Raw genomic sequence first — 19,654 nt, 5'->3', positions numbered from 1 at the left:
CCAGGCTCCACCTCAGAACCATGGAAATGGCGACTGCTGAGCTTGCGCCTCCTCCGTGAAGGACAGCACACTGACCCTCACACGCCAATGTGACCACAGGACACAGAAGTGCTCCTGGGGCGCGGGAACCACTGGCCAGCACAAACGGACAGAGTAGGCTGGAAGGAGAAAAGGGAGACTCGATCACCCGGCAGCACCACAGACCTCCCGCCATCTACATCCGGGTCTGCAGGAAGCAGTGTGCATGCGCAGGAAGCAGTGTGTCCTGTGATGTCAGAGCCGGCCGTCATGGAAACACAGGCCTCTTCCGGCAGGCCCGGAAGTAGATCCCAAGGATGGGAAAGAAATTTGCATGCGGTATGCAATTCATGGAGTCATGATTTCAGTTGTTGGAGAAAAAGTGTCTCAGCTCATGTGAACGGGATGAGGTGACGTGGGGATCAATGTCCAGAAGAAGAGTAATCATCACGAATTTGTGGTCTTTGGGCTGTCCTGATTGGCAGTCACGTTCCAAGGTGCCTTAAAACTTAGCAACATGTCCAGGACCCAGCTTTCATCATAGATCCCATGACCACATCCATGCACACTCCGTGAGCTCGAGCTTGCCTCCGTACAATCAAGTGCCCACTGCTTGGGGGATTCCCAAATGAGAGAATGACTGGGCAGAAGGCTACAGCTGGATTCTTGAAGATTAAATCTAAGTAGTCATCAACAAGAGAGAAAACTCGAGAAATTCCATGATAGCTTGTGAGAGCTAGATCTCTCCCTTGACAAGGCCCTGGTGACCGGCCCTCAGCAGCCAATGACTGATGGCTGAGCCGGTGGGTTCTGCACAGGAGGGTGAGGCCTGGGCTGCAAGAGCCATGGGGACTGAAACACAGCATCTTCCTTAAGCCACCCTCCTCTTAGAAATATGCACTTCAACTCTTCTTAAATGCTCAGGCATCTCAGAGTTGAGTGTGTCCTTGAAGCAGCATTCACAGAGCAGGAATCATTGGCAGGAAGGTCAGACACGTCCTCTCTCGGGGGTCATTAACCTCTGTGAGATACACAGCACTACCATTTTGATCATAAAGTTAGGGATCACTTGTAGAGATCCAGATACGGATTGATCTAAATTGCACCTTTCATGAGTAAAATGGGGAATTAAACCTACAGGCTTGTCAGAGCAATGCAGTTCAACTTGCTGTCCCAAAACTATCGGCTTTGGTCTTAATTCAACAAGGTGTATATTATGTCATTTTCACACCATGAAGTTTTGTTTTAGATTGCCACTCCTTCATAACTTTGCTTGAATTAAAACACTAGCAATGTGAAAACATTTGTTATTTAGGCCAATGATAGCTATTCATCAATCAAATTTAGATACCTTAGCAAAACTTAGACTAGGATATGATAATGAATATATAAGGACCTATCTTACATAATTTATATAGGATGCATGCAAAATTTCCACTATACTGAGAGGAAAAGAAGATCTTGATTTTATACCAAAATCAGTACTGCACCCTTGCTAGAAACAACTGAAATACATTCAACATTCTAAAGTGTGAGAATTTAATAACACATGAAACAACATTCTAGGAGAGAATCTTAATGTCACTTCTCCCAAGTCACATATATTGATGAACACCTGCATCAAATAAGAGGAATAAAGAACGATCTGGGAAGCACCTTCAAGTGAAAGACACATAAACAAGAGAACATGTAAGTGAGCATCATGGAACACACCTACACTTCACCTGCTCATTCGAAGCAAGGCCTTCTCTCTTCAGAGAATCCAGAACAGAGCCTGGGCACTCTGGAGTCATGGCTCAGGAGAATGTAGGGGCTCACAGCTGGGAAGCTCCCGGTGAGGAGTGCCGAGGTGTGCACCAGCCACCAACTGGGCGTTTCTACAACAGTGAAGCAAATATGAATGATGGTGGAGACGGTGCACAAAGACACAAAGGTGCTCACCAGGACCAGGATGCTGTGCGTGGCTCTGGATGCTGGGGAGCACCTGCTGGAGGTGTTGCTCCTACGGATGTGCTGCACCTGCTGCTTGTGCCTGTACAGGGTGAGAACCATGAAGCCGCTGGACCACAGCAGGAGCCCCACAGAGCAGACGTCTCGGGAGAACACGAAGGCTGCATACAGGGATTTTGTGACTACACCTTTACTCACTGAGTAACAGGAGCCATGATCAGTTTTCTTGGTGATATTTTTGTCGTTCCTGCTCCTATACATATGTAGAGGTACCATGACATCAACCATCAGGTTCAGCATCCAGCAGAGGATGTTGCAGGGACCAATGTACCTGGGAAGTTTGGCTTTGAGCTCTGCCCACCTGGAGCTGTTGGGACTGATGGTGATGGCCTGGGACACACTCAGGAGGGAAGTGGTGTTAATGGACACATCCCTGCCCACCCTGTACACATAGAACACAAGTTTGCACCCCATGTCACTCAGGAAGTCCTTCACCCCAAAAGCTGCCATGGTCTGAATGACTCCATTAGAGAGAATGACTAAGCAGTTGGCGACAGTCAGGTGTCGGATAGTCAAGTCTGTGGGCCTGAACTTGCATCCTGTGTAGTAGAGATGGACGTAGTGGGAAAGAAGACAGAAATTCCCCAGCATTCCAATGCTGACTTGTGATAAGAATAACATCCCAAATGGCAAATCTCGGGCGCCCATCCGCTCAGCTCCTGAAGCCTCTTTATTCTCTCTGAGACTGAGACTCCTGCGTGGGAACATGTATTAACGTCAGCTAGAGCTCAGCCTTCTCTACTCACACCTTCCCCACTGCATCGGCTCCTCTTTAGAAATAATGACATCAACACTTTCCTTTACCAATGTTTCACAAGAGTCATAGACTTAGACGTGATGCCACCTCCAAAATGCTACTCGCTGATACGGAGACACACACGTGGACATTCCCATGTTCTCCACAGCTCCTTGAGAAGCAACGCTCGTCCAATTCTTTGGAGATTAAATGATCTCTTAGGCAGGTCCAGGCTAGTCACCCCACCATCGCTCTGTGTGGCTGCCAAGTGCTGAGGGGAACACCGCTTGGCTTGCACAAAGACAGTTCAATTAACTTAGTGCTACTCTAGCTGGGCAACTTAGCTGTGCTCTCCTCATAACACCCATGTATCCTTACATATTCGCATGTCTAGTTCATTTCTCTTAGGTGAGTGGAACTTTGTTTTATCAAGGTTATCTTTAACCTGAAGACTTAGTCCATAACATAACAATATAATGCGGCATTTGGGTCATGTTAAGATACAAATAAACGGATCATTTTCTAGTATTTCCTCTTTGAAAATAGGTGTTTAATACAAACTTGGTTGTATATTGAGAAGGCAGCAGAAACACTGTTAGGCGGTTACACCAGGAAGAGATTACACCAACCACTGAACATACGCTGTGCATTACAAGTCACAGCGCCTGCCCGTGGTGAGATCACGTGTGGTGGATAATCAACTGCATTGCAGTCACTGCCACATTTATATCCTTACTAATCCTTAAATAAAAACATCACCCACAAGGCAAGCTTTCTAAAAGTTAATGTGGTATTAGCTGTATCACATGAAATCTCCACAGCAGCTAATCTGTGTAAGTTGAAATGGAGGATCTTGCTACTCAGATGAGAGTATTTTCAATCCAGAACAAATGTCAGAAGCCACGTGTGTGCGTGCTGCTGCCGCGTGAAACCATTACTGTAAGACCGCGGTGCCTTCTGCTCGAATCTGCTCCTTTCTTAAAGGAAAACAAGCTTGTCATAGCTAAGGGCATTTTTATTTCACTTAGTGGAAATCATTTTCTGGTCCCACTGAGCACTTCATAGAGCTGACTCGCAGCAACCCTTTCTATGCCTGCAATTGCCGCTTAAACTCAGCTTTTGTCTTGTTTTGGTTTGTTTGTTTGATTTCATGACAAGATTCCGTAGGTTTGCCCAGTGTGTACCACGGCATGCACGGTTTTACAGCTGCATCTCTAGCAGTGAGGCAGTGTCATCTATAACACCCGTCCCGTGCACTGAGTATTACATTTAGGTCAGACCTGCAGTCCCTGCGTACATTTCATCATGATTCTGATCAAACACTGAGAGCCACCAACATCGTGGATGACCCCAAATTACAGCAGGAGCCACCAGGACTCGGTGTGGTGTGGGACCCCAGCTCCCTGTCCTGACTCGGCACACATCTCAGAATCCTTCCCCACGCCTGGGCGGCTGGGCCCAGCGCCAGGTCACACAAGGACAACTCCCTCCCTCGCAGGATCACTCACCCAGGACAACCATGCACTTGGCCGTTCGAAGCCCGTCTTACTCTCGAGTAGCAAAGAGGCTGCCAGGACCAGCACCTGCATCGAGGTCATTGTGGCCAGTCACGGTGAGGATACAGGCAGCTGCAGCACTAGAAATGGGTCCGGGACTGTGACCTCACCTCCCTTCAGACCTGCAATTATCTCTTCACTCACAAATGCAGGAGAACACAAATGAAGTGGTGAGAATATTTGTGAAAAACTTTCCCCTCCTGCTAATTACCAAGATGAAATGCAGCTTCGTGGTGATGCTCTCCAAGGACGCTGTGACAGCCTTGCAGGGGCTCTTTCTCTCCCCGGATCCCTGAAGCAGCTCAGTTCTCCCTGAGACAGCAGGAGGCTCAGGCCACCACAGGGCAGCACTGCAGGCGAGCTGGTGTGTCTCCTGCGCTCACAGCGCATGTCTGTCTGCCCCACAGTGACTTCTTTCCTAAAGTCCAGAGCCCTCGGCTCAGCATCACTCACTGCGGAGCAGAGCAAGGTGGAGAACGCTCCTGAGCAAGGGCTTCAGAGATGCAGGTGCAAGGAAGCCCATGCTGAGCCTGGTTCACTGGAGACACCGCTGGTTTGCTGACGCCCGGTGGCCGGGGCCTGGAATTACAGCGGCTGTTGGAGCCCATCATCCTTTACTAGTGTTTACGTCACTTCCTCAGCTCTAGGAGATACAGGAAGTAAAGGAAATAATGTTCCTACAGATACAGCAGGGTGTACGTCCGCCCTGAGAAAACTCATCACAGCAGATTCACGGTCCTTTCACTGCCAGATGAGCCATATCAACCTCCCCAAGTCAACGGATCTGAGTGGTCACGGTGGACCCCGTTCCTCCCCCACTGCTCTCACTGTTATTGGTCTCTCTCTCCCTCTCTGTCTCTCTCTCTCTCTCTGTCTCTCTCTCTGTCTCTCTCTCTCTGTCTCCCTCTCTCTCTCTCTAATTCTGCCTTTGAAGCGAATAGATCTTTATGAAGAATTGTATGTGCTGCCCTAGATATAGCAGAGAATTCTATTTGAAATCTCTCCCCATTTTTTCTGAGTTTTGATTGCTTCGAATTTATATTATCACATAGTCCAAATAGGATTTGTGCTTTCCGCACCTTGTTACATCTTTCACTAGAAATAAAAATGTGTTAGAAAGAGGCGTCAGCCTGTATTTGCTAGTATGAATACCATCTTGTATAACCTGTGTCGATTTGAAATTGCTCTTACAAGAGAAGAAAGATGCTTTTTGGTACATTCCCATGAATTGTTCTTAGAAATACTTCATTAATATAAAGATAGCAGATTTCATGGTTTTCAAAAATAAATTCAGAATACATAAGGATTCTTTCTTCCTTGACCCAATTCTTCCTTTAACTTGTGTAGTGACATAGTTTCACATCATGTCATTTACTGAATACTCCACGAAATAATATTCAACAGGTAAAAAGAAAGACCACTGTCTCACAGCAATTCCGCCACGTCACAAGACGTTGATTCTACTCATGCCTGTTCAGGGTTTGGGACTCTGTATGTTAGCGACCACAAGCCTGAGAAAATCCGATATTCCTCTTTTGGGGTCTGGCTTATTTCACTAAGCTTAACGATCTCCAGTGGCGTCCATATTGTTGTAAAAGATAGGAATAAAGGAATCTGTCCTTTATTATACATGAGTAATGGTCTATCTCACACACACACACACACACACACTTTATCACCTTCTGAAGGACATCTGGCTTGATTGCTTGTGTGAGCTTTCAGGGTTTAAGCATCTCTTCCTGGATCTCAGACATGTCATCTGTGGCTAACCAGAGTTCCAGGAGCTTCACTCTGTGTTGGCTGCTTTCTGCCTTCTGCTGGCCTGCCCAGCCATTCTGTGCCCTGGCCAATGCAGACGCCCTGCCCTCAGCCCCGCCCATGGCCCCACCCACAGCCCCCCACAGCCCTCAGCCCACAGCCCTGCCCATAGCCCTGTCCACAGCCCCCCACAGCCCTGCCCACAGCCCTCAGCCCACAGCCCTGGCCTCAGCTGACAGCTTCCCTGGAAGTGCTTCCACTGTTCACGCGGAGCCTGGAGCTTGCTGGAGTGTCCTTGCTTCATAAAGTTCTCACCAGATTCTGTTTTCCATGATTGTTAATTAATCAGTAACTTTTTGGAGAATGTATTACTTTCATTCACTTCTATTTCATTCTGTTTGTAACACATCTACTAATCTTCCTAGTTTTATTATTGGAAAAACTACATTTGTTGTCATTAATGTCCAAATACCTAAATTTAAATGCATAAAATCATATTGATAATATGTTCATTTAGTGGAGATTGGAGATGCAGAATTATGTCACCACATGAGGGACCAAATTTGCAATACATGTGTCACTGGCAGGTGGGCTTAATCTGTGTCCACATCGTAGAAGCCCTTGTCCCAGAACATGAGCACGTACCAACCCAGAAGCTTCTGAGGCCTTCAGGCGTTCACGAAGGTTGCCTTACACAGCGATGTTACAGCCACTACTCATTAGTGAGTCATTTAATCTCTGATCTCTTCCCTCCTCCTGGTCAAGGAGATGAGGATCAAAGTTCCAACCCTGTCCTCATTGCTCATCTGTCTGGCAGCCAGCTCCCACCCCGTAGCTACCCAGAGGCCCACCGAGAGGGACCTCACCAACATCAACTGGGGTAGGGCTGAAAAAGGATTATCATTTAAATATAAGACTCCTCTTACTCCGTAAGGAAATTCTAAGGATTTTCGGGGCACTGTGTGAGGAACATGGGCCATAGAAGAAAGATGTTATTCATATTATGTCACAATACAACTCACAAGGAGAAAATTCTAAAGCCCTACTCAAGAGAAAAGGGCCAGGACTTATTTCGAATCATTGCCCTTCACGCACTGCAATCCATTGTGGGCACCAGTTCACGTCCCAGTAGCTCCCCTTCCCATCCAGCTCCCTGTTGTGGCCTGGGAAAGCACCAGAGGATGGCTCAAAGGCTTGGGACCCTCCAAGGAAGTTTTTGTTTTTCTTTCTCATTTCTTACGACACATTAGTCATTCAGCAGTACATTATTTTAGTTCATGGTGTTGTAAATTTGTCACCTTTATTCCTGTTGTTGATTTTGTTTTCTGGCTTCTCATTTAAGGGAATACACAGCAACTGTGTAATAGATATTATCATATCCAAGTGTGAGTATACAACGCAGGATGCATCTCGACTTCCAGATCAAAGATGGACTCCCAATGAAACCATTAAATATATCTTGGCAATAGGATGCTGCACTCTCGGCCGTTGTCTGTGCCCGCAACATCAGGACACACTAACTAGCAGAATGACGGACTTCTGACTGCTTATGCAGGACTGTACTCTCGTGATAACATAGGAGAACTCCGTGGTGGGGAGGGAAATTGAGGCGTGGGTAAGGGAAATCCCAGAGCCCATGGAATATGGAATTAAACTAGAGGAAGAAAAAAGAAATTAGCTAAGATTGAAAGATAAGATTGTATGTGCTATGCTAAGATTTTGCATTTATCTTATAACAGTAAATGTTAAATGTTCTAAAGTGAAATGCAGTGTGTGAGAATATGAGGTTATGTCAAAAATTCCATGAACAATAAAACATGAGTTTTAGTGCAAAAGGGCAATTTGACAAACTTTAAGTCTTTTCTGAATCACATATTACAAATGATATAATTGTTTTAAAGAATCTTTGCAAGTATATCATTTAGTATTAATAAATGAAATAAACATGTTTAGATTTGATTATTCATTATAACTTCTCCTATTCCTTCTGGATCATGAAAATTTCATATGATTTTATGAGCTGATTTAATTTAATCTAATGCATTATTAAGCCTTTGACCATAAATTAAAAAGGTTAGTCAAAATTTCCTAAATCCATAAAAATAAAACTCTAAAATACATTTTGTTCGTAAATTTAAAGATCAATGGACTTCTTGCATATCCTTCCAATGTGTCTACAGGTATGTAAGTTCATGTGACTGTGACTGTGTGAGTGTGTGTGTGTGTGACTGTGTGTGTGCGACTGTGTGTATGTGTGACTCTGTGTGTGTGTGACTCTGTGTGTGACTGTGTGACTGTATGTGTGTGTGAGTGTGTGTATGTGTGTGTGAGTGTGTGACTGTGTGTGTGTGTTGAGACTTGGGACTGTCACTATTCAGGCTCCCCTTACTGACTTGGAAATGAGCGGTCATTTAAGACAGCTGTAAGACCAAAACCGTGCACTACCAGCTCATAGAAAAAAAAAAAAAAACAGAATTGACTCACGCATCCTGCTGTCACCTAACTTATTGTAGAAACAACCAAAATAGTACTAAAAGTTCACGTACACATAGATAGGAGATCATGAGAGCAGCTCAATGCTTTCAAAAGAAAAAATTGGAGACATTTAGGACAATGTAACACTGATATGTTCAATCATTTGCCTGCAATACCATAGTTCGTCTGGCTATGAATATTGTTCTATTGAACCTTCCAACTACTTTGGAGCTGAGGAGGCTGCATATTGATCAAGTACATTGATCAATGTCCGAGCGATCAGTACCTCCAAAGCCACTGGCCTGGAGATTTATGAGTCCTCTCTGGTGGAGAAGAGCTGTGGTCGCTTTCAGTCTTGAAAATCCTTCTGAGCTATGTCGCTCTTTTCTCTTTCTCTGCCACTGATGAGAGCACGGTACAGCTCAGCGGCCTGGAGATGGGGAGAGAACACAGCTGTTGGCAGATAGCTTGTCAGGGAGCAGACAGTGCAATGAGGCATGCCTGCTTCCACACCAGTCCCTCCTGCGTGAGACCTCAGTATTCCCCGCTCCCTCCTCGTGAGCTTCTGGCTGCCTCCAGGGATCCAGGGAGAGTCTCCCCAACACTGCCATGAGCCCTTGGAGAAGGCTCCCTTAAACTGAGTCTAGTCATTAACAGCCACAAAAACGTTCTGCACAAACATCCTTTCCGCAGACAGAACAGGTGAAAGGATGATTGTGGCTCCAAGGGGAGATGACGTCACACCTCTCAAACCCATATCCCAGGACTTGAGTGACTTCCCCCAGGTAGCACTGGCTGTTGCCATGGGATGGAGCCCTCAGCCCCTGCAGCCTGAAGGTGCCCCAGGACAGAGGCTGCTGGCTCCAAGAGGCAGATGTTAGCCAGCAAGCATGTCAGAAGTCCGGGTAAGTGAACTCTGCAAGCGGTGGCTCCTCTGGGTGTGAGGGTGACCCCGGGCCACCTCAACAGGCAGAGGAACACGCTGAGGGTGAGATGGGGTCCTACACCCATCATCCTTGAATGTTTTCCACAAGGGCTGTGATTGTTGGTGATTGGTGCAGGAGAGAACAGAAGCTGGCTGTGAATCAGCTTAAGAATTATGGTTGTAAAATCCACCTGCTGGTGACCCGCCTACAGGCGGCAGAGATCAAGCCCTCAGGAGGCTGAGGCATGCTCTTGGAACCTCCGTGCTCCCCGTATATTAGAGTACATCCACGGGGGTCATCGAATCTTTCATGAAAAATATCTGCACAGCTATGATTGAAATAGACATGTTCTCTCTAACTCCTTACTGAGACGGTCTTTGCTCCCGGAAGCACCCATGTCTGCTGATACAGGGGGCCGACAAGCTCCATCCTCAGGGTCAAGAAGTGAATCGGAGACCAGGTGCTTACCCTGTGATTTAGATGCCCTCATCCCTCGTCGGGCTCCCCATGTTCAACCTTCCATCAGCTCCTGCCCCTGATGCTGTATCTTCTTGTCAGTTCAGACCTGACAAGACAGCAAGTGATGATTCAAATCCTTGGGTCACAGCTACCACGTAAGAGACCAGAATTGACGGCCAGCTCTTGGCTTTGCTCTCGTCCAGTCCTTAGCCATTGCCAGCTTATGGGAGTGATCCAGTTTAAAAGAGCTCTCTCTCTCACAATCTCTCGCTCCTTCTCTCTTCTCTCCTCTCTCTTACTCTCCCTCTCTGCTTACACATCCTCTCCTCTCTCTTCTCTGTCACATTGACATATGACAGTTACATTACAAGTAATGTGACATAGTCATGCACGAATGCATAGCAAAGCACTATGGTTAAACCAAATGTCACCAATCTCTATTTGTTATTACCTGACTGAAGCAAAAGTATGAGCAATACATTGTGATGTCTGAAAGACAGTAAAACACAAGCTACCTATGGAATGAAGCCTCAGTCTGATGTATTTGAATTTCATGAAATGATTGAACTTAGTCTAAAATGAGATTATTTTTAACTGATAAGATATTGATATGTTTGAGCTTGAATATGCTATGGCACATATAAATTCTTACATCATCATATACTCTTTAATAGTCCTTTCTTGTTTAATTTTACAAATCTATTTGAGAAGTTGAATGGGAATACAGAGACTTTGCAGACTCTAATGGTCCATTCCTCAGTGACAGCAAGCTACAAGAACTGGGCCAGGCTGAATACAGGCCGGATCACCACCCAGGTGGCCCAGGAGGCACAAGGACTTGATCCATCTGCTGCTGCCTTTCAGGTGTATTACCAAAAATCTGGACTGCCAGTGACGTATGCGTGACTGCAACCAGTGGTGCAATATGGGTTGGCAGGGTCACAACAGGCAGCTTAACCCACGGTGCCACATCAGCCCCAAACTGTGTTCTTTACTGACAATTTATTTTTTTAAGATTTAGTTACTTACTTACTTAGTTAAAGACATATTTAGTTATTTTAAAAGGCAACCGACATGGGAGTGTCATTTGAGTACTGGCTATCCCTCTGCTGCTCCGCGCTGTGTGCCTCGGGGACTCTCCCAGGCTGCCGGATTCATTTCGGAGAGTGAACCAGTGGGTGGGAGACCTACGTGTAGTTAGTTCTACCTTTCTCTGTGAAATTTCTGCCAAGCAAATAAATAAGTAAATATTTTCTTTAAATCTTCAGTGTGAAACAAAGCAACAGCCTTCACATCTAACATGCGTGATGCCAATGATCTAACAGAAGTGTGATAGTTCCTGTACTGTGGAGGTTCTGATTCAACACGATGGGTGCCATGGAGATCATACACTCAGCTGCTGGGGACCTGTAAGTCAAGAAGCAGCACCAAGGAAGTGCGTCTAAGATGTGGACTCTGCGCTGATGCCTGCATCTGGTCTGTGCTTCACATTCCCAGGCAGGGATCTCTGGCTCAGAAGACAATCAGTGAGCCCCAGGAAAGGTCACAATGGCCATCGGGAGCTTGGCAATAGGAATCATCTTCTCCTTACAGACTGCAGCTGGAATTCTGGGGAATTTCTCTCTTCTTTCCCATGATCTCTATCTCCACTTCACAGGATGCAAGTTGAGGTGCACAGATGTGACTATCAGACACCTGACCTTAGCCAACTGCTTAGTCATTCTCTTTAGGGGAACCCCCCAGACCATGGCAGCTTTGGGGATGGAGGGCTTCCTGAGTGACATGGGGTGCAAACTCGTGTTCTATGTTCACAGAGTGGGCAGGGATGTGTCCAAAGGCAGCACCTGCCTCCTGAGTGTGTCCCAGGCCGTCACCATCAGTCCTAACAACTCCTGCTGCAGGGACCTTAAAATTAAAACTCACAGATACATTGGCCCCTGCAATATCCTCTGCTGGGTCCTCAACTTCATACTAAATGTCATGACACCTGTGCATATGACTGGCAAAAGACACAAAGAAAACATCACAAAGAGAACTGATTACGGCTACTGTTCCTCAATACCTAAGGAGAAAACTGCAAGCTCCCTGTACATATCCCTGTTGTTCCTCCACGACGCTCTCCCCGTGGGGCTCATGCTCTGCGCCAGCGCCTTCATGCTGTCCTTCCTGCACAGGCACAAGCAGCAGGTGCGATACATCCGCTCTCACAGTGCCACCCTCAGGTGCTCTCCCGAGTCCAGAGCCATGCAGAGTGTCCTGATTCTGGTGAGCGTTTTTGCATCTCTGAGCATGCTCTCTTTCATCTTGCATGTCTGTGTGCCTGCTCTAAACAATCCCAGTATGTGGCTGGTGCACACCTCGGCATTCATTGCTGGGAGCTTCCCAGCTGTGAGCCCCTACATCCTCATGAGCCATGACTCCAGAGTGCCCAGGCTCTGCTTTGCTTGCCCAAGGGATGCCAAATCCTCTCCACTCAGAGTAAGTGTGTAACATGAATGCATAGTCACAATATTGAGCAGTTCATTTATTGCTCTTCCTTTGAGATGAAGCACATTGTGGAGACATGCACATAGGAGCATTTGCTTGTGCCTATAAAGTTGCAAATGAAGTTCCCTAATCATCATGGACACACATTTCTTAATGCCTTCTGTGATGCTGTTCAGAGTCTTTGTAGGGTCAGTAGGGTGGAGTCTGAATCAACCCAGGGATTATGGCACGGTCTTGGTGCGAGCTGGCTTTCAATCTCACATGGTACATTTTCCAGAACTTACTTATGAGATTGTACGAAATATTCTTTGAGGCACAAATGCTACAAGCGACAACCACCAATAGCAATTAAGTTAAACAGAGACAAATCGTAGTCTGGAATTTCATCAGAGAGTCGGTTCATTTCATATAAGTCCCAGGTGACTTTTGCACTTTGCTTTCTTTTGTTTTTAAAGATTTATTTTTATTATTATTATTTTTTTTATTGGAAAGGCAGATATACAGAGAGAGAGAGACAGAGAGGAAGATCTTCCGTCCGATGGTTCACTCCCCAAGTGAGTGCAACGGCTGATGCTATGCCGATCCGAAGGCAGGAGCCTCTTCCAGGTCTCCCACACGGATGCAGGGTCCCAAAGCTTTGGGCCGTCCTCAACTGCTTTCCCAGGCCACAGGCAGGGAGCTGGATGGAAGCGGGGCTGCCGGGATTAGAACCGGTGCCCATATGGGATCCCGGGCGTGCAAGGCGAGGACGTTAACCACTTGTGCCACCGTGCTGGGCCCTAACACTTTGCTTTCTTAAAGCAAATTCATTATTTGTGCATTGCTCTTGCAAAGAGAAAAGATATATTTTTTGTATTACTAATATCATCATTATCATTTTCATGGTACATTTTGTAGGTATGATAGGATTCTTTCCTTTTTCCCTTCCACATTTTGCCTCATATTATCACAACGGTATAGTCCTATGGTAATAGGTACAAGTTTAACCTTCTGTCATTGACATGTATCATGGCATTGTGGGGATAGACAAAGGTAGAATATCTACTGTGATTCCGCCAAGACCTTTTAAAATATTTAATTGGGAGTCCCACTTTTATTCTGGAATAGAGGCATCTCTACTTGCGTGTTCACTCGTCTTCATTATATAGTTCATCTGTGAGAACACAGGTATAGGCTTGATTACATATCTGTTTAGTTTTTGTTTGCATGAAGGCTGTCTTGTATCAGATAAAACGTATGCTATCTATCCTTCTGGGACTGGCTTATTTCACTAAACAGAGTGAACTCCAGTTGGGACTGCTGTGTTACCAATGGTAGAAATGAAAACATTCATGAAGAATTGCTCTATTAGGGGCCGGCACTGTGGCTCAACAGGCTCGTCATACTCCTTCAAGCACTGGCATCCCATATGGGCACCAGTTCCTGTCCTGGCTGCTCCACTTCCCTTGCAGCTTCCCACAGGTGTCCTGGGAGAGTAGCAGCAGGGGACTGTCCAAGTCGGGACCCTGAAGCGCCTGACTCCAGGCCTCAGGCTAGCGCATCTCTGGCAACTGCTGAGTTCAAGTTTGTGGCCATTGTGTGTGTGAATCAGCGGAGGGGAAATCATTCCCTCTGTGTATCTCCTTCTCTCGGTAAAGCTGCCTTTCCAATAAAGAGAAACAGATCTTTTTTAAAAAAAAAAAGAACAGAAATGCTGAAATGGGCTAAGATGAGATACCGAGAGCATACAATTGTGTTTGGATGATGTTTGAAAAACAGTAAGTGAATATTGAATATGCCAACAATTCATGCTGCATGACATTCACAAATGGATTGAAAGGTGCGCCTTTAGGAGAATCAAGACGGCTGAATAGGGTATGGGCATGTTTAAACGGGTGGATAAACATTTAATCAGGATGAAGCAGAGAGGACACATTCCAGGAAACAGCAGAGGGATATCTAGAGACTGACAGACACAGGAAAGCAGCGGACACAGTGGTGTGGTGTTGCAGTGACTGATACTCCAGCAGCCTTCAGCTAATGGCGATCTGCACTCCACCAGCAACCAGGTGGGAAGGGACTTTCACTGGGAGCTTGGGAGGTGAACCCCGACAAAGAACTGTCCATCCTGCTGGTCTGTTTGATTTGATCAGGAGCAGAGACAAAGTGGCCGATCCTAGATGGACAGTGTGAGAACAGGGTGGATTTACAGCCCAGTCAGCCCCCAAGAACCAAATTGGATGCCGTTTTGCGTAAGGAGGCAAAGGCAAGGGAAAGGACTGAGCACACGCTGAGCTGGGAGGGAACTCATTTCTGACTCAGTGAACTGCAGCAACGTGGCATTCTACAGGTTCCACCTAAGACAGGTCCAGGTAGCCCTCACACCTGATGGCCAGCAGATCAAGAAATCTAGTAGCGGCATGTAGGCACCATTTTGTACACTGTGGCAAAAGCTTTAGGACTGCGGGGACAACAGTGAACTGCACATGTGCTGAGTTTGCGAGAACTCACTGAGTTCCGTGGGTTGCACTGGTCCCGCAGGAAAAGAATGCCAACGGTGGCATCATACGGGTCAAAATAGGTCCGTGTGGCACCTAGACCTAATGACCAACAGGTTCTGGCAAGATCAGTGTCACCAACAGCCTAGCTTTATAGGCCAACTGCTGTTTCCCTAATCCTGGGACCTGCTACAACCAAAAGTGGGAGAAAGGTTGTACAGACAACGGTGTAGCCTCGGCACAGTAGCACAGGAGGTGGAGAGTGGTGAGCCAGGAGCTGGGGCTATGGATCAAATGATCTTCACCAAGACACATGATCATCAAGCTCTCTTCAATTGAACATAAGGAAAAGATCCTTCAATGTGCACATGAAAAAAAATCAATTGACATATAAAGGAATGCCAATTAAACTCACAGGAGATCTCTCACAGGAAACTCTACAGGCAAGAAGAGAATGGAGTGACATATTCCAGATGCTAAAAGAAAAAAAAATTATTGACCCAGGATAAGATATCCAGCAAAGCTTTCTTTTGTCTTTGAAAATGAAATAAAATTCTTCCACAGTAAAGAAAAGTTAAAAGAATATGCCTCTTCCAAACCTGCTCTACAAAGGATACTTCAAGATGTTCTCTTGTCAGAGAAGAGGAATAGCACCCAGCAAAACCAAAGGCAAATGGGAAGAACATCCCAGTAAAATGACAACAGAAGACTAAACCAATGAACAACCCATTGCTAAAATGACAGGACCAAATTACCACCTATTTGTTAACCCTGAATGTAAATAGCTTAAGCTCAATCAAACATCATAGATTAGTAGACTGGATTAAAAAACAAAACCCATCTATTTGTTGCCTACAAGAGACATAGTTCACCAACAAAAATCGGCGGAAATTATATCGCGTGGGTTTTGATGCTTTCTGTTGGTTTAATCTCTTCAAAACACTTTCTTCCGATTAAATCATTCAATGACTCACAGATCATACCGTAGCATCATTTTCTTCAAGAAGGTTCTTGATTTTCATTTCTTAAGCTACACGTCAGTCATTTAGTAACATGTTATTTAACTTCTTGGTGTTGTTAAATTCTTTTTTTTCCCTGATGTTGATTATGTTTTGTGGCTCTTCATTTAAGGGAAGGTATAGTAGCTGTGCAATGGAGACTGTCATATCTAGTAACATGTCATTTAACTTCATGGCATTGTAAATTTCTATTTTTCTTTCTACTGTTGATTTTGTATCATGACTTTTCATTTGAGGGGATGTACAGTAGCTGTGAAATGGAGACTAACATATCCAGATGTGAGGCTACAATGCAGTATGCATCTCTACTTCCAGACAAAGATGGACTCCCAGTGAAACTGTTCACTATATCTGGACAGTAGGATGCTGGACTCTCCCATTGTCCATGCCCGCAATGATGGACATGTGACTGTGTATGAAGAACTATATATTAGTAATGATATAGAGAAACTAGGTGGGGGAGGGAACTGGGGCTGGAATAAGGGAAATATCAGGAGCCTCTGGAACTATATCATAATAAATAAATAAATAAATAAATAAACCCTGGTTCATAAACAAAAAGAGAGAGAGGCATATTTTTAGTTGACATGAGATGGTTCAGAGCAAACAATATTAGAAAACTGTAAATGATGAAATACATTGCATAGTCGAAATTAGAAGAGTAATATCTGCTTTAGTCTTAAACCTGCTTTAAAATATATGAAGTGCACTAATTCACAGTGTGGTGCTTCAATATTTGTATGCATTGTTCAGCACATCAATCAGATACTCATCTCTATCACCTCAAACACTTGACATTTAATTTCAAAAGTCTCCTTTCCTGTCACCTCAGTCAGGCCATTTCTGTATGTCACTTCCTGTCTCTATGACGTTCTACAGGGGAAGGGCCATTTGGAACCCTCTTCAGGAATTCTGCCCAGTTCCAGAACATTCTTCATGACCAAGTGGACATTGTTACTCTCAGCTGCTTGCCTCCTACCATCTGTGTCTGTGCAGTGGCCAGGCAGCATGGACGATAGAAGGAGAGGCCGACCGAGGAACCACCGGAAAATCTGTGCAGGTGTGAGACACACATGAGGAAACAGCAGGTGTGCCTGAGAGGGGACCAGGGAAGGAAGCAGACAGACGAGAGAAAAGCAGGAATAGCTCCAAAGACGAGGGCAAAGCGGTACTAAACCAGCAGATCCAAACACCTGTGAGATGAAGGTGCTGACAAATGGGGGGCCGTGGCAGACAGACAGACCCCGCGCTGGGGGAGAAGGCAGTGGTCCCACGCTGAGCCCCGTCCTGGGGGAGAAGGCAGTGGTCCCAGGCTGAGCCCTGCGCTGGGGGAGAAGGCAGTGGTCCCAGGCTGAGCCCTGCGCTGGGGGAGAAGGCAGTGTTCCCAGGCTGAGCCCCGTCCTGGGGGAGAAGGCAGTGGTCCCAGGCTGAGCCCCGTCCTGGGGGAGAAGGCAGTGGTCCCACGCTGAGCCCCGTCCTGGGGGAGAAGGCAGTGGTCCCAGGCTGAGCCCTGCGCTGGGGGAGAAGACAGTGGTCCCAGGCTGAGTCCCGCTCTGTCGCTCATGATGTTACATAGTTCCTACTTAGATTCCCTTTATTCATTGTTCCTGTTCCAGTTGACTGACACACCTGTTCATGTCTGTTTCTCTGCCAATAACCACTGACTTCCGGACCAGCTGCATTCCATCTCGTCTGAGGAGGAATGACGTGGTTCTTCCCTCAGTGTGACGTGTGCCCGTATGTTCTGGAACATTGATCGCTGAAGACACAGCACTCTCAAACTTTGAAGCTGTGCTTCTCTTTCTGGACGGTCACTGTGTCTAGCTCAGATGACAGGGGTGTGTGGCATGAGCGTGGCTAGTTACTGAACCTGCTCACATGTGCCAGTCAAGGTTCTTGTGTGGTGGAGCGCCCAGCTCAGGCTGTTTGTGAGGGAAGGTTTGTTTCAGTTCCTGGCTCCTGAGGTTCAGCCCAAGCTCAGGCTGCTCCAGCAGTCGGTCACATGGCCATGCTGTCTCATGGAGCACAGAGCACCACGGGGCTAGAGGGAGCACGTGTGTGCATGTCCCTCCTCCTGAGCCACATGGATCCACCACGGGGCTCCTCTCTGACAACCGGATCCAACCTGTAAGAGGCACAGACCACGTGCCCATCCATGTGAGCCCACTCCCATGAGACTTTGGGGCTGAAACATTCAATGTGTGAGCTCCAGGGGGGACATTGAACATGCGACCTGATGCCCGAAAGCTGGCTCTAATATGTCATTGAATTCAGAGCCAGTCTATTTCATGTGGAATACTCGGGACTCTAATCCAATGCACTAACTGGTTCAGAATGGGGAAGGCGTGATTCTAACACTGCGTATGCCTTACAACCTCTGGTCTTTGACACCATGTGCATGACCCAAGTTCTCCTCTGCCCACAGAAATGCAATTTTGTGATTAAAAACAAGGGAAATCAGCTTGAGAAAATAAGAAAAAAAAATCAAAATATCTGTGAAGCATCTCATAGTTTGTATAGCTTTATTGACAATTCAAGAAAGTAATCATATCTTTACAAGGACTTTGAAAACCGAACTGCATATTCCCTTAGAATTGAGCTAGCATTTAAAGTATCGCTGACTCATGCTGTCAGGGTAGCACCTGTCCACTTACGACACCACTCAATGATTCAGTATTTCACACCTTATTTAATTCTCTAAGTAAATCCAATACTGGTCATATCATTGATCTCCGCCCCCATTCAGATGGCTGAGACACCTTTTCTATAACAGCTGAAATGATTGTTCCATCAATTTCAGACTACATGCAATTTCCTGTCTCATATTTGGGATCCATTCAGAGGATACGTAGATGCACGGTTTTAGGATTTGAGTCAAAACACCCAGCAAAACAAATCCCTTCAGGAAAGAAAAATTCCCCATTTCCTCAAAGCATTCATATTCTCATTAAAACTCGTCCTCAGAGTCAACAATTCAAGTGCCAGGAGACAACACTCTTTGTAAAAATAGGGGCCTGGCAGGGTAGGTGAGTGGTTAAAGTCCTTAACATGGATGTGCTAGGATCCCATAAGGATCCCACTTCTCAGCCAGCTCCCCGCTTGTGGCCTGGGAAAGCAGTCGAGGACGCCCAAAGCCTTGGGACCCTGCACCCGCGTGGGAGACCCAGAAGAACATCTGGGCTCCTGGCACTGGAACACATCAGCTCCGGTCGCTGTGACCACGTGGGGAGTGAATCAACACAGAAGGTCTTGCTCTCTGTCTCTCCTCCTCTCTGTATATGGGACTTTCCATTAAAAATAATAAATCTATTTTTTTAATTGGACCTCTGACAGACCACAGGGCCTTTTGTAGAGTTTCCCAAATGCTCTTCACTTGCACACATGCAGTGGGTTTTATAAATCCCTCTTAATACTCCTCGAACTGGCTTCAAGAGGCGTTAGAGCAATTTCATGAGCCTCATTTCAGGCACAACGTGATTGCAGCACCCTGAGGCAGGCAGCGGCTGGCGCCGTTCCCCAGGCTTCTCTGCGGTTCCATGATTTGGGCATTGCAGCCCTGATCCACCATGCCCAGCTGCCCCCTGACTCTGTGCCCCTCTCAGCCTGTGGGTCCCTTCCAAGTCCTGCGAGCTCCGAGGACAGTGTCCCCAAGGACGTGCAGAGCTGGTCCTCATCTCAGTCACTGTCATCAGACGAGGAAGAGACCAGGAGGTCCTCGTGCAGGACACTGGCT

The 19,654-nt window shown here is 46.3% G+C and overlaps 2 protein-coding genes across 2 annotated transcripts; one reads left to right on the top strand and one right to left on the bottom strand.

Moving 5' to 3' along the window:
• Positions 1-1,746: 1,746 nt before the first annotated feature.
• Positions 1,747-2,676, bottom strand: LOC121155047 (vomeronasal type-1 receptor 4-like). The gene has a single exon (XM_040978229.1). It carries the CDS (start codon positions 2,674-2,676, stop codon positions 1,747-1,749), a length of 930 nt encoding a protein of 309 aa, XP_040834163.1.
• An 8,810-nt stretch (positions 2,677-11,486) lies between these two features.
• Positions 11,487-12,428, top strand: LOC121155046 (vomeronasal type-1 receptor 4-like). Its single transcript, XM_040978228.1, has one exon. The coding sequence runs from the start codon at positions 11,487-11,489 to the stop codon at positions 12,426-12,428; it is 942 nt and encodes a 313-aa protein (XP_040834162.1).
• Positions 12,429-19,654: the final 7,226 nt, after the last annotated feature.

Source organism: Ochotona curzoniae, unplaced genomic scaffold, assembly GCF_017591425.1.
Source record: "Ochotona curzoniae isolate NIBS_2020 unplaced genomic scaffold, NIBS_Ocur_1.0 contig_2861, whole genome shotgun sequence".
NCBI classification, from domain to species: domain Eukaryota; kingdom Metazoa; phylum Chordata; class Mammalia; order Lagomorpha; family Ochotonidae; genus Ochotona; species Ochotona curzoniae.
The sequence above is the reverse complement of the archived record's forward strand: the minus strand, read 5'-3'. Positions and strand labels throughout refer to the sequence as shown.

Excerpts from the sequence above, each read along its gene's own strand:
- LOC121155047 (XM_040978229.1), bottom strand. The coding sequence starts at position 2,676 with ATGGGCGCCCGAGATTTGCCATTTGGGATGTTATTCTTATCACAAGTC.
- LOC121155046 (XM_040978228.1), top strand. The coding sequence starts at position 11,487 with ATGGCCATCGGGAGCTTGGCAATAGGAATCATCTTCTCCTTACAGACT.